Source organism: Acomys minous (genome assembly GCF_964271855.1).
Source record: "Acomys minous genome assembly, chromosome: 17".
NCBI classification, from domain to species: Eukaryota; Metazoa; Chordata; class Mammalia; order Rodentia; family Muridae; genus Acomys; species Acomys minous.
In genome coordinates this window covers 20,741,365-20,756,560 of record NC_140500.1, presented here as the reverse complement: position 1 = coordinate 20,756,560, position 15,196 = coordinate 20,741,365, and the positions used below count along the sequence as shown (strand labels likewise).

General features: G+C 46.6%; 1 protein-coding gene across 1 annotated transcript in view; it reads left to right on the top strand.

Annotated features, from left to right (window-relative positions):
- Positions 1 to 15,196, top strand: part of ANO2 (anoctamin 2) — a 334,924-nt gene that overhangs the window by 117,276 nt on the left and 202,452 nt on the right. The window contains exon 10 of the mRNA XM_084764895.1: positions 4,715 to 4,779. Within this exon, the coding sequence (XP_084621021.1) occupies positions 4,715 to 4,779 (65 nt within the window). The remainder of the gene's footprint in view (positions 1 to 4,714; positions 4,780 to 15,196) is intronic.

Genomic DNA, 15,196 nt, shown 5'->3' with positions numbered 1-15,196 from the left:
AAACAAAATTTCCATTTTAATAATTCAGCAACTCCAACAGCAATTAAAAAAAAACATTCTAGCAAAACACATCCCAAAGATGAACTAATTTAATATCTAGGCCTTGAGGAATGATGGGAGGAGACTACTAAGTGTTTGTTTTCCATAATGAAGTTGTTCTATTTCTAAGGGGGCAGAAAAATTTGTGTGCAGCAAAACACTGGAGTTATAACATACAGTATTCTCAAGTCCGCTCTGAGGGCTTTCAGGCAGTGTTCGTTGGTGGTGTATGGTACAATGGCACGCACGGTGCACAGCCTGTGTGCTGTTCAGAATCAAGGCTACAGTGAAGCAGTGATGCGCAGCATGAGTGTGCACCTCCAGAAACACCTCAGATCCATTATACGTTGCGTTCTGTTGCGTGTTCACTTTCACCTTTTTCATGACCCCTACGTTCAGTTAAACCGTTCCATATGGGGTCGCGACCCACTGTTTAAGATGCTGTGTCCTTGGGAAGACTGAATGAGGCTCTAGTATACCCAGGGTTTCCCTTGATTTTGTGACATCCAGGTAATCGTTCTCTGAGATGGCTGTCCGGAGGATCTTAGCCAGGCTAAGAAAAAGAGGCATCCAGGCTTGGATGTTTGGGGGTGGGGTGGCTTTTCTGGGGGGCCTTTAAGGATGTTTTGAAACTGTAATCCAACATGGTGACTCTGCCCTAAATGTTTTTCTTTACCCACATCTTCCTTGTAATCCGTGCCTTTCCCCATGCTCTCCCCAAGGCCTGGACCCTGTCAGGCCAGCTTCAGGGAGCCCATAGAGGCCCTGGAGAGTGACTTCTTCCTCCCCCTCCAGCCTGCCTGCTGCACTTCTGTAGATGTGATGCCCCAGCCCCAGGTAGGGGCCGGGGGTCTCCCTCCCATCCTGGAGGGTAATTAAGAGGAGCTTTCTTGCCTCTAGAGTACAGTGGTTTCCAGCCTTCCTAGAAGCCTGGGCAGCAGGAACCTGGAGCACACAGATCTTGCTGGCTTCCAGCCACTTGCCTCTTTTCACATTGTCAGAGCTCCCTCCTTTCCCACTGGACCCCAGAGAAGTGACTGTCACCATCTTCTGAGGGCTACCTGGCTTCCCTGTGGCCCTTCACCTTTGTAAAGGAAAGGACCCTAGGTGCCATTCTGGAATGTGATTTTCTTCAGCATTTTGGAAACTCTTGGTTCTGAGTTTTCTGCCTTTTCAAGTAGCCCTCTTGAGTAGTCTTCAAGAATATGAAGAGAGCCAGTTCTGCATTTTGAGAGTGTCTTTATGCCAGGGTGGCACTTTTGCTTGGGACATCCACCAGGAGATTAACTGCCAGGGTATACAGCTTGCATGTTACCACAGGAGAAGTTGAGGCCAGATAGTTGCTGGATGTTCCAATAGGACACCAAGAACCTGTGGGTGGAACCTAGTCTCTTTCTTCAGCTCTATTTTTGTTTTGTTTTGTTTTTCTTTGATTTTTTGAGACAGGGTTTCTCTGTGTGGCCTTGACTGTTCTGGACTTGATTTGTAGACTAGGCTGGCCTCGAACTCACAGCAATCCACCTGCCTCTGCCTCCCGAGTGCTGGGATTAAAGGCCACTGTGCCCGGCATCTCTTCTGCTCTGGCTGGATCTTAACCCATGACTGCATCTGAGGCATCTGCAGCTGGTGACTTTCTGCCCATCTTAGATGGCTCTAGCTGTCCACTGAGAAACCTGCAGGAAATAAACTTTTTAAGAGCTACATTAGATGGTTCTAGGCTCTGCATGTTTAAAGAAACTGATACAGGTTACCATGGTTGTCTGACTGCCCTTACCGACAGCATGCTCACCCTCATGGGGCTGAGACTATACAGCGTGTCTCCCTTGGGGACCATGGAACCTGCAGTTTGCTATGGTTCACTTTTCTGTGTATGAATGAACATTCTTGGGGGGAGGGGATCTGTAGCACCCTTCTCTTCCTTTCCCGTCTCCCATGCAGGTGATTGAAGTATAAGTGAATAGCTGGGGTCCATGCTACAGATTTGATGCTCTAATGATGCTTGGCCCAATGTCCGCCTTACCGTCTGTACCAAGGTCAGACAGCTGTCCTGCCTCTAGCTATAGATATATTCACCTGTGCATGGAGGCCGCCACCTTGAGTTGGGGACTTTGGACCAGAATCACAGGGCCAGAATCCCAGCCAAAGTGAAGCTTCTGATGTGGCCTGCCTGTGTGGTCTCAAGCCGAATAGGGCTACATTGGCTTCTTGGAGTGTTTTTAGCTTTTTTTTTTTTCCTGTGGGACAAGTCACAAAAATGTATTCTCAGGCTCAGGTTTGAGCTGGACACGTGACTTAGGTAGGAATTTTCTCTGAAGGTCAGAGCCTATGAAAGGGGCAGTGGCATCTCAATTATCCTTAAGGGAGCTCAGTCCATTCCTGCCTCCTGATGCAAGCTAGCCTCCTTTGGGGACATAAGTGGTGTCTCTGTAACAACAAGGTGCTGGGAGTGCAGGCTTTGCTCTTGGGAGCCCAGGGCAGTAGAAGCACCAAAGATATAGGAAAAAAGAAATGCATTAACAACAGCAGGAGTGAATGCAGAGGCCACCACCCTGGAATGAGTTCAGACCCCTTCCTCCACTCTCACACATAACTGAAGGCCCCTCTCTTTCTCAGGTTGGCCCCCTGGCCCCTTGTAAACAGTAACTGCTGGTGCACCTTGTCTCATCCACTTGCATGGTTTCTGGTTGTATTTTGCAGTTTCTGGAAGATGTTATGACAATAAAAATCTATAGCCTTTAAGAAGGGATGCTGGTTCTGATTTTCAGCTTTAGTATCAGGTCTTTAAAGGATTGTATGTAAAGGGAATGGCTTGCTGTCAAGCTGGTGTTCCACAGGCCACAACTTTGTTACAGTCTAGGTCTTCCTTGGAAGAATTCCTTGAGGATTCTGTGTGACATGTAAAGAGTGTTAAAAAAATCACAACAAATCAGTAATGGTTTTGTCAGGTAATTCTAGACTTATGTCTGAGCAGGCACCAGTGTCTGGCCAGCCTGGCTCTCTATGTGAAGTCTAATGTTAGTCCATTACCAAATTACCAGATTTATTGATAGGTAACTGATGGATGGATAGCCAGGAATTTGAAACTGAACTGTTGGGATGTGTAGCTTGCTTTTGCCAGAGTTGCTAGACACCACCTGATGGCGAGGTGGCTGTAGCATTTCCTCCATAAGCTTTATGTAGGTGCTCACTCAGATTTAGAGCCTCCTTCTAGCTTGAAACATTTCTTGTGAAGGTAATTAGCAACCTCTAAGTTGTAGATTTCAGTGGCCACGTTTCCATTCTCATCTGACCCATTAGTGACATTTCACCTGGCTTTCCAGTTTCTTCCGGAAACTTTCTTTACTTAGCCACACAGCGTGCTCTTTTCCCTCACCACTGCCTGATCCTCCAGACTCATTGGTTTCTCTTCACCATCCCCTGGGCCTTTAGCCCTGAGAGTATCCAGATCTGAACTTATTTTTATTCTTTGGCGTTGTAATGACTTTGCATTGTCTCTCTTCTCTAATAACCAGCAAAATTGCTTTTCTAGCCTGGACTGTCCTTTGCACTCAGATTTTTATACCCAGCTGTTTATTCAACATCCTTGCAGACACCCAAAAAGCGTTTTAAGTGAACACATCCTAAAGTAAACTCTTGGTTCTGCTTCTTTAATCATGCTCTTTCTATTGTCAATGCATCACAGTTATTCAAGTGCCCAGATCAAGTTCTTATCTAATCTAGTCACAAGTCAATAGGCAAAATCAAATGTCTCTCATCAGCCCTATGAGTAAGTATAGGCATCATCTCGCCACTGGACCATTCTAACAATAGCCTCCCTGTTTTCCTCCTCACTCCGTCTTTTCGCCACAAAGCAACCAGAATGAGCTGTGTGAAACCTAGGTTGGTTTGTTTCTCCCCTCAGTGGCAAGTCTCCTGGGGGATTTCCTTCAAAATCCAGAGTTTTCATCACAGCTTTTAGCACCACATCTGCTACCTGCTGCAGGAATCACCTCCTATTATTCTTCCCATGTTTGCTCTGCCCTGGGCACACATGTGCCTCTGCTATCCTTGGTTATTCTGTATATGCCTCTCTAACTCTCTAACCATCAGCGCCTCTGCATAGGGACACTGCATGTTCTCCCCGTTTCTTTCTGGTCTAAACTAAGGTATTACCTCCTTAGAGCGCACTCGCTGTCCATCTCGCTTAAAACAGCATCCTACACCACCCCACCTTATATCATACTTATCTTGGTTTGTTTTAGTGGCATTTGTGAATCTTATATATTTGTAGCTATCTGCACGCATCAGGTACAAGCACCATCGCAACAGTGATTTTAATGCACTTTACTGCAGCATCCAGGGTCTGGATAGTGTCTGGAATATAGGAAACACTCAGTGAATGCTTGTTAAGTGGGCGAGTGATGAATGTCTGAGATCACGCTGCACCAGGCAAGACAAGGGATAAAGGTGATGCTTATGAGGTACCTGAGTGTTTGTAGATGTACATGGGTGATCTCTATAATTTTGAGAAGGAGAAGGAAGTTCCCTTGGCCTTCTGCCTTTGTATATACCTATGCAAAACATCATGAGACTTCTATGAGCCAAGCTTTAGGGATAGCATTTGACTTTACATTGGACAAAACAAGAAGAGTTGCCTGCGTCACTGATAATCTCTCATCCTATTTTTCTTGCTTAGCTGCTGTATCAGGAATGGGCACGCTATGGAGTGTTTTACAAATTTCAACCCATTGACCTCATCCGGTGAGTGTATGTGGTGGTGGTGGGGACTTTTTTTTTTTTTTGAGTTGCTTAAGATGAAAATCCTGACCAATACACAGTCAATCCTCTTGGTCCTTGGCAGTGTGCTGGTTCAGTAGAGGAGCCTGCTCTTCCTAGGTTGTATGCCCTTGATGTGTGTCTTATGGCTGGGGAAGTAATGCAAGGATGTATGGGGAATGGAAGAAGACGATGATACAGGTTGATTTACTGAGACTTTCATCATTGGATGGGCATCATGGTCTCAAGTTCCCTGCCAGCTCTTTGGAAATAAAAGAGAATATTTTCCTTGTTATTTTTCAAGGGAAGGACCTGGATTAGAGCCTTGGCTGGTGCCCAGGTGGCCACAGTGCTCTGTGGGAGGAAGTAAAGATCTGACAAATCACATAAAGGATACATTGGTGGCCTTGGTAGAGACATGAGGACTATCCATAGCTTTTCTAATGTATAGGAAGCCTGAGTACTGAAATCTCTCTCTCTCTCTCTCTCTCTCTCTCTCTCTCTCTCTCTCTCTCTTTCTCTCTCTCTCTCTCTCTCTCTCTCCTTAGCTCTCTCTCTCTCTCTCCACCCCCTCTCTCAATTTGGCACCCTGGAAATTCTCTGAGCTTCTATAAAACATCGATGACAGGTCCGACTCAACTGCAGTAGGTCTGACTAGCTTAAAATGGTTAAAAGACTCTAGATTCTGGATTTTTAAAGTCTAGAACCTTGGTGTATATTATCAGCCTTCTTCTTGGCTAGAACAGCAAGCAGCATCATTGGGAAGTTGGAAGGCTCTGGGCCAGATGTAGGCAGCAAATGCTACTAGACATTTTTCCCCCCTCACTTGGATTTCAAGATTCGGAGAGGATGAACTGAAAGACCCATGAGCTAACTCGGGAGAAGACCGACATGACGGCCTCCCTGCCACATCAGCCCTTGTGGCAGTTTTAATGATCTAATTAGCAAGGTTGCGAACATAGAGAGTGCTCCTGGTTTACTGCCCTGGTTCGGGAAAGGAGCAGTCACCAAAGGAGTCTGTGGGAGAAATTCCAGCCTGAGGAAAAAGAAAGCAGGGTGGGGGCCAGAGTCTGGGTAGGTTCACCTCCTTGTGTCAGTGATGTGTGAACCCCTCCCAAGAAACTGCAAGAAGCAGGTGTTCCTTCCAGCTGAAATCCTTTACTGAAGCGCTTGGCCCGGGAGCAGGGGTGGGGTGATGAACTATGACTGCGGCTCATCACCCAGCAGCTCTGTTTCTCGGCTGCCTCTTCATAGCAGGGGCCACCTAGACTGTTCCCGAGGCCACATGGTGTCTGCTCCCCTCATTCCGAGTGGGCTTTGATGTCTTTCTCTTGGCATCTCAAGTGGCCACCCACCTCTGTCGCCTGTTTTGTCTAACTACCCATTTGGTTTTTAAAACTATGAGTGAAAAAAAAATAAAATAAAACTATGAGTGAAGAAAACAAAGTCGCCCTTCCAGAAAGCCCTGTCTGTTTCCCCAGAGACCTCAGGTGATTTGCCTGCCAGTTAAGTGGGAAATGACTCCAATGTGCGCTGAGGTTTGGCTACCAAACAACCTCATGTGCAGGCGGAGAATTACCTTTAGGGCAGAGGCCTGTTTCTGGCCTGGCAGATTTGGAGAGCTCAGCTCTGTCTAGCCTGGGCGGTGAAAGCTGGAACAGAGCTGGAGGCTGTCCCTTAGCACAGGCAGCCTTGCCAGAAAGGGAAGGAAGGCTGAGCCTGGAGACTCTCAGAAGGTCAGGTAAGCCTTTGCCTATGTGTGTGGGTAGTGGGCAGGCAGTTGTCCCCAGCGGCCTGAGGACATCACATCTCAGAGATATGCTGGAAAGAGGAAAGGGAAGGGGTCGTGGAGAGGAAAGATGCAGGCTCTCCAGGGGCCACAGACAGTTACCCAGAGAGCTCGGAAAGAGAAAACTAAGGTTGAACATGTGGGAAACAGCCCTTTCCCTTCAGTGAGTTCCACAGTGAACCCTTCACTCTACACTCTCTGTTCAAATGTTCCTGGCTTAATTTGATTGTCAGATTTATCTGCTAATTTGTCTGCTACCTCTTTACAACTACAAAACCCCAGGATTCTGTTTTCCCTGCCCTTTCTCTCTTCCTCCAATTTGCTAACCACCACCACCTCCTCCTCCTCACCTTCCTCCTCTTCCTCCTCCATTTCTTTTGGTTTTTATATGCAGGGTTTCTCTGTGTAGCCTTGGCTGTCCTGGAACTCTCTTTGTAGACCAGGCTGGCCTCGAACTCAGAGATCTACTTGCCTCTGCCTCCTGAGTGCTAGGATTAAAGGTGTGTGCCACCATGCTGGGCTTTCCCATCTTAAAGGTACCTCTCTCCTGTGTCGTATCTCTCATTTCTCCTGCCACCACCCAAAAAAGACCCACTTGGCACACAGAGATTAAGCTGTTGGCTCCCTGCTCTGAGCCATCATGGGCCCCACATTTGAGTTTTGTGTGATGCTGCCTCTTTGTACCTCATAAAGAAGCTGTACTCATGTGGCCTGTCTTGAAAGATGGATGAAAACTTATGTACTGGGTCAGCACATTCTAGAACACTTGTGCTGTGTGTTGAAAGAATAGATACTAGTTAACTTTTACTGTGCCAGGCCTTGAAGTCTAATCTTGAGGCTTGGGCAAGGGAAGGTCCCTTAAAGGGAACTGGGTATCATGCTGATGCTGATACCCTTCACCATTGTCTCCATGAACTGCACATCGCTGATGCCCAGCAGGCTGCACTGTGACACCATGGATGGTCTCTTCAGCTCAGTAGGGCTCTCCACCCTGGATCCTACATTCCTCCTGGAGTTCTTGTGGTCTGAAGGCCTCAAATGAGTGTACACACTTGCAGGAATTTTCTGGAATGTTTTCTAGGCAGTGATCTGGCAAAGACTTAGGTGCATGGGTATAACCCAACCCAGAAGATCTCTGTGAGACTGTCTAACCAGCAGCTACTGTGCCTTAGCAGAAAGAGTTCAAGACTAAGAATAAAGAGGAGTGAGGCTTGGGATGGAACAAATGGCCCTTGGTCCTCCTCAGGTGGCAGAAGAGGATCTTCACAGATACAAGAGCAGGCTTCTGCGCTTGTCATTTTCTTGGGTGTTTGGGAGACCTGGGACCTTTTACTTTTGAGTAGATCTGAGCCGATAACCAATCAGAGGCAAGATTTATCTTCTCACAAAAACTGATGTGTGCTTATAGCTGATTTTCTTCATCTTGGGATTTTGATAAGACTCAGGCAAGATATTAGCCCTAATCATCTTCTGGATTAGATTCTGCTCTTTACTTTGCTGAAACCGATGGCATATATATAATATGCACATATATACAGAGAATGGTGTATGTGTGTGTGTGTGTGTGTATCTGCCTTTGGCAACATGAGAAACAGAAGGCTCAGAGATTGTAATCTGTTGACTTGGAGGGGGTGCTTTCTGAAGGGCTGATAAAGGGAGAGGATTCAATATGCCCGACAGCTGTGTCCTCTAATGAAGTCTGAAGAGGAGACAGCCCTTCCTCTTTCATATCTTCAGGGACAAGCTCCTCAAGTGTGAAGCTTCCTGCAGCTAAAATCAGGGTCCGGATAGAAGCATTCAGACACGGAATGGTTCCCACAGTGATCTCAACATAATGTCTATGGGGAAACCATATCTAGAGTGGCCAGAATTCCTGTCTTGCTAGCTGCTGCCACAGTTTTTAAACCCTAGCTCTGGCCAGCTGCCCGGTGACCTGGCAGGATCCTGGGCTCCCAGAAATCAGCTTTCCTACTTCCTACTTTGAGGTTCAGTCATTGTCCTTGTCTTGTATTCTAAGGGACTTTCCACAGCAGACCATGTCATCCCATCGGCCCTTCTCCATAGTTGTGCTTCATTCAGTTTTCCTCTCTGGAATGTCACCCATTCAAATGCCTCCTGGAGAGGCTGGCACGATAGATCAACAGATAAAGAGGCCTGCTGTGCAGGTCTGGTGACCAAATCCAGTCTCTGGAACTCACGTAAAGGTAGAAGGAGAGAATCAACTTTACAAGAGGTGTCCTCTGACCTCCACCTGTGCGCTGTCGAGGTCATCATCACCACCATCATCATCACCACCACCATCATCATAATCATCACCAAATTTCTTGCAGGATAGTGACAGTATTGGCCACATTCCTTCTCAGGAATCCTCCTGGCAGGCCAGGCTAGGTTTGGGAAGGCCACAGCTATTTTGGAGGAGAAAATACAGAGAAAAATGTTGATCAACTCATGATTAGTTATTTCCTGAGTCCCACTGCCTTCTTGAGTCTTACCTGGGTCTAGAAAGGTCATTCATCTTAATGCAATACACATTTACTGATGCTCAGAATGAACAAGTATCTTTGCTCAGCTTTACGGGAAGGTATAACAATTAAAGTAAAGCTTTCAGGATCTGCCCATTATATAGGGAGATGGACATCCAAGGTGGGATGAAGTGAGGCATATTAAGACCATAATAGCAAACATACTTAATAGTATGGGGCAGCATGGGGAGGGTAAGTGCTCCTAGCAGAGTAAGGGAAGACATCCTGGAAGAGGTGGGCACTGGATCAGAATTGGTTTCTGAAGGACTGGTGTTGAAGGATGTATCTTCACTGCTCACCTGCACTGCCCTATACATGGATACATTGTTCAGCCTGAAATAATAGCTGAAAATCACACGGATACAAAGTCAGATCCATTAATCCTCTTGATTGGGGATGGGCAGCTTACATGATTGACTTACAGACCTCATCTGTATCTACGTGCCCCTTATCCTTTACTCAGCAATGTGAGTTAGCAGGAAGCCCAGGGATGGAAGGAAGGGAAGGCTGGCTCCAGAAGAGGAGGCTAAAGAGAGATGGTGGTGACAAGCTCCATGGCCTTTGCATAGGTCTTAGCACTGGAAGGTTGGAGTTAACTGGGAAACATCTTACACCTAGGAAGACACTGTACTTCATGATTCTGGAGAATATCATATAGATGTTCTATTGTTGAGGATGTGAGAGAGGAGGCGGCGGCAGAGGAAAGCAGGCAACTGCTGTGAGCAGTAACATAGCCAAGAAGAATGAGAAGGGCCCATGCCTTATATCCTGGGTTGTCTGGTGGATCAGGGTGCTGGCTAAATTCAATCATAAAAGGGCTCGATTGCAGTTGGCTTTCTCTCCCTCTCTGCATGGAGTATTAGTTGGTTCCAGTTTTTACCCTTTCAGAGGGAAGGCTGCTGCTGGTCTGGTGGCTTTGGGTTTGGTGGCTAACCAACAGATACAGGAGTTGAGGTCTGATGTTCTCAGCTTCGATGTGAGGCCTCAGCCCAAGTCTTCTGAAGACAGAGGCTATGGCTTTATAGTAGCCTTCCATACATGGGGGCCCCGTTGTGGATCATGCTTTGGCTTTTCTGGTAGCATCAGCCATATGGTACAGACATCAAGTTTTAAGGTACCTATGTGCTACTTACATTTCCCATTTTGACCCAGAATTCCACAGGGAAAGATGGAAAAGAAGCTATCTGGATCAGCAAGACTACCCTTGTCTTTGGAACGCATGTCTTGTTGTATTTCTTGGGAGAACTAGATGATATTATCTGGAAAATATATGGCAAGCTATTTTTGTGCCTCCTTGGTCTTTATGTGCAATAGAATCCCTGGAGAAATCATGACATCATACAGGTGGACAAAGCTTAGAGGTCAGACATGTTCATGGCCATAGAAGGAAGGAATGAAGAATCCTGTCTGCAGTGACATCTAGCAACTGCATGGTGAAGACAGCGAAGGTGGCTTTTTTCTTCTTCTTTTTCTAATAGGGGTACCTCATCTCAGGGCAGCTTGCTTCTCTGCTGGAGGTTTCAAGGCACTAGAAAGCCATGAAAAGAAAACCAGACTTCTGCCAAGACCCCTCTTTTGGTTCTGGTTCTGCTTCCTGTACAGAGTAAGAACACCCTCTTGTTATTCAGCTTTCCATCACTGTGACAAAATACCCGAGAGAGTCAACTTAAAAGTAGGAAAAGTTTATTTTGGCTCATGGCTTCACAGCTTTCTCTTGGTACCACTGGACTTACTTTAGGCTTATGTACACACATCATGGCGGATAGCATGTGGCAGAGGAGACCTAGTCACTGTGGCAGCTGAGAAAGACCCAGGAGGGTTAGAGTCTCAGTCTTACTTTAAACTTTACTTCCCCTGTGACCTAACTTCCTCCCTGTAGAAAGGAATACATCTCCTCACAGGTCTCACCGATTCCCAACAGCGACATAGGCCTTGCCTGTGTAGTTCCTTGCCATAAAATCCTATTCCTGTCTCCTACAGGCTCATGTCCATCTCCTAAGTCAAAACGCAGTGGGTTTATCCCAAACCGTGGTGCCAGCGGAAGGAGGTGGAACATTTTAAGAGTTAGCTTAGTGCCTAGTTTGGGGCCATCATGTCATTGTCCCAAGAGAGAATGGGTTGCACCCCCAAAAGACATGAGCTTGAAGAGGATATTAGGATTCTAGTCCATTCACCAATAGGTGAACAGTTTCCTTTGCCATGCACTCCTATAATGATGATGTGCAGTGTGCTACCGCAGAATCTGGAATGGCAGAAGCAACCAGCCACAGACTGAAACCTTGGGAATCATGGACCAAAATAAATGTTTCTTCCTTTTAAGTTGATTCTGTCACACATTTCGCCCACAGTGACAGAAATCTAACACATCCTTACTATGCGAGTCAACCCCTTGTGTATTTGAAAACAGCCACTGTCTCTTTAACAGTTTTCATGAACCTAAGCTTTCTTTCCTCCATTAAAAAACAAACAAAACAAAACAAAACATAACAAACAAACAAACAAAAAGCCTTAAGCACCCGGAGACCTTTCCACATTTCTACATAGGACACTGGCTCTTTTAAGAGCCCCAGCACGATGCTTGCCTTCAGGGTTCAGGGACCTGGGAACCTCAGGGACAGAGCCTTACACACTGTTCCCCTCCAGTGGCAGAGGCAACACACATCTGTCAGATGTTGTGAGTGGCCATGGATACTAATTAGTCATGGCCCTGCTCCCAAGGAACCCGAGTTCAAAAGGACCCCTCCAGACTTATAGATAGCTTCTGGGCTTTTCTGGGAAATATAAGGGACAGAGGACTGGAAGAAAAACTTATAAAAATAGCTTGGAGGCTGTATAAGCACAGCATATGGAAAATATCATGGCGGAAGAACTGACGCCCAGAATAGTGAAATAGTCTTCTGTGATGGTGGACTCAGGGGTGTGAATAAAGACTGTTGGAGGTGGCTTGAACTCTGTTTTGAAGTACCAAAGATTCTTGACATTCTCATAAAACAATTTAGAAACTAAGTTATTGTCACTTTATTGGGTGACTAATGATATCACACGATCAACTTAGGCCAGTGTGCCCAAGGAAAACTACAGGCTGCAAATGTTTTACAGAAGAGAAAGTACCAAGGCCGGAGACTTGGAGAAGCATCTATAGGATACAAGACTTAACAATGCCCTACTCTAGGAAGAAAAAGGAAGAAGGAGTGAGGCTGGTATTTGTAAAATTGAGGATAGATAGAGTGACCCACAGGTCTTCATCAGACCCTGAAGGTCTTGCTTTCGCTCAGTCTGGAAACTCTGGGTAAAGAATGAAACACACTGTTTTGACTCAGGCCTTCCTCCAGCTGGTGTAGCACTTGGGCAAGCCATTCTCTCTCCAGCTGCAGCTTCCTCAGCTGTGATGGACTCGCAGCACATGTCCTGCCTCCCACAATGTGCCCATGAGGAAGGAATTTAGATGACACATTGCACGAATACAGCGGCGATGGCTCCAGATAGGTTTAAACAGAGCACTCGCTTCTCTGTTCCCCGAGGAGAGTTTACAATACTCCCTGAAGTAGCAGAATTCTACATGGCTCTTTATGTGCTCTTAACGTGTGTGACCTCTGTGCCCCCGAGAAGCCTTGCCCTGTGGGCTCTACTACCTCCGTTTTGTGAGGGTGTAAGGAACTTGGTGAGACAAGGGCTTCCCTAAGCCTCAGAGAACGCGGGGTCAGATCTAGATCTGTGCCACTCTGGATGCTGGTTCTCTTTATTGTACCATGTGGTGGGAAGGTCACAGAGTTTTGTCTAGCTGATGTTAGGCTGAGTGAATCCCCGGCTACCAAAGCCATGGCGCGATCTACTTACAAACACAGCGCGTTGACTGCAGTCCTGCTCTGCTTCAAGAGGAGTTGTTTTTGCACACACTCCCCTTTGAGCTCGGCAGGGATAATGTACCACCTCCAGGATCATGCTTCTGATTGTTCATTGTTGGTGTCTGGGATTCACCATCTGTTATTCTGGCTGTCTTGGTCTGGTCAGGTTGTCAGCCATCGATTCCCTCTTTGGCCAACCAAGTAGTTTCTCTTCCAGACTCCCATCTACTGCATAGTTCGGGTTGCAGCTACAGCAGTCAGACCCCTCTCCCCCAAGCCAGTTAGCACTGTGTACAAACTTAAGATGCTTCCATGATCCCATATGGATGTTGGCTTCTGCAAGGTGTGGGAATGGGGGAGGGTCTCTACTTGGTAGAAATGATTGAACTTTTCAGTCAGGGGCCTTGGAGTGTGACTTAATAGGGCACCTTGACTGTGAAGAACTGTGCCTTTCCCCTCTTGATTGCTTTGTGGGGAGGTGACAAGAAACATACCCTATGAGATCCTTCTTAAAACAGCCCAAAGCTTGTTAACAAGATGAGAGTCCATGTCTGTGTCAAGGGTCTTCCGGATGTGGAACTCCAGCCTGAGCATTGAAGCCTCCAAGAAGAGAGGAGATGGGGAATTTGAAATATGATAATAAGACACAAGTTCTTAAGAGAGCGCTTCTGATACAGGTCTCAGAACTATAGACCACACCAAACAAGTATCAGGACAGACATGGCAGGGCTGGGGCAAGGTGGTGGAAGGTTTTGAAGGGCTTAGGAACTGGCCATGGGAAGGCTGATCAGAGAGGCCATATAGATGAGTTTTAGGCATTAGGTATTAGGTATAGGTGTGAAGAGGAGAAAAACATCATTGGGAAGATTTGCAATCTGGGGGTTAATACAAGCTTGGGAATTGAAAGAAAAGACTCAACAATGGGCTTAGGCAATGGGGCTCAGGTGAAACCATGGGGGCTAAGAGAAATGGCTGGAGGAGAAATTGAAGATGGCATGGGAAAAGAGAACTAGCTTTCACAGAGGGACCATCACCACAGATAGCAGAGAGGTGCTTTCAGGTAGCTTCTCTGGAATCTGGGGAGATGTCATAGCGGAGGATTTCTGTCAGGTGTCAGGGCTCACTGTCCTCCTAGCTTCAGGGGAAGGATAAGAAGGCCTGCAGAGGGTTCCTTCCTCGTTTCCGCTTTCTCCTAGGGAATCTTGGGCTGGTCTTGCTAGGCATGCAGGTATCTCTCTCTAAGAGTTGCATCATCATCCCCGCAGACCCCTGGGCCATGTGAAGGCAACGGGAATTCTCTTTGTGGGAGTCAGGGACCTCAGGTAGATCCAAGGGACTGATCTTGCCCTGGGAGAAATGAGGGGACTGGCATCAAGATGCGTTACCATGGACACGGCCCAACTGTTTGATCCCAGGAGCCACTGTTTTGCCAAGTGTCTCTGGAACCCCTGAGCTCCCCACTTCTGCTAATGATGTTCCCTGGAGTGAAGTTCTCCACCCACACCACATGGGTATGTAATCAACATCAACAGAAACCATCTTAACACATTGAATAACATAGGCAGAACACACGTTACAACAACAACCACAAGATAGCTAAATTTAATTAGCCCGGCACGCCCAGGCTTTCTGCACAGACACTTGCCTCTGTTTTAGAAATGGAAAAACCACAGCATCTTGTTGTGAGTCTGGAAGTCACAGACCCCCCAAAAAACAAATAGTTTATAAGAAAAGAACATTCATGTTTCTTGCCTAGAAGACTCTTGTCCTCTAATAACTTCTTAAGATTAACTAAAGGTATTCAAAGATGTTGACAGTTTAGTGGCTGCCAAGGATTGCTGTAGCTGCTAGCACATCATTGGCATAGATTAGAAAAGGCTATGGGACTCCGCTTAGTCACCCAGCCTGGAGAAGGGCCTTGAGTATGCCGTAGGCTCTGAGCTGTTGTTTCTACTTTCACTCATAGGATCTGTATTCAGCTGGATGTAGTCAAGAGGAGTGGGAGGGGATGGAGAGGGATGGGGTTTTGCACTGTTCACTTAGCATTTAAGTTTGGAGAATGGTAGACAGAGCAGAACAGTTCCTAGATGCTGGTACTTCTAACAAAATGGTGACAATCCCTTGGGTTAGTCAAGCCTTCAACTCTAGGCCAGGAAGGCAGGCCACCCACAGAGAGACACAAATCATCTGTAGATAAAGGATGTTCTTTGCCTTGAGACACTGAACTTCTGAATGCTCCCTGTGCT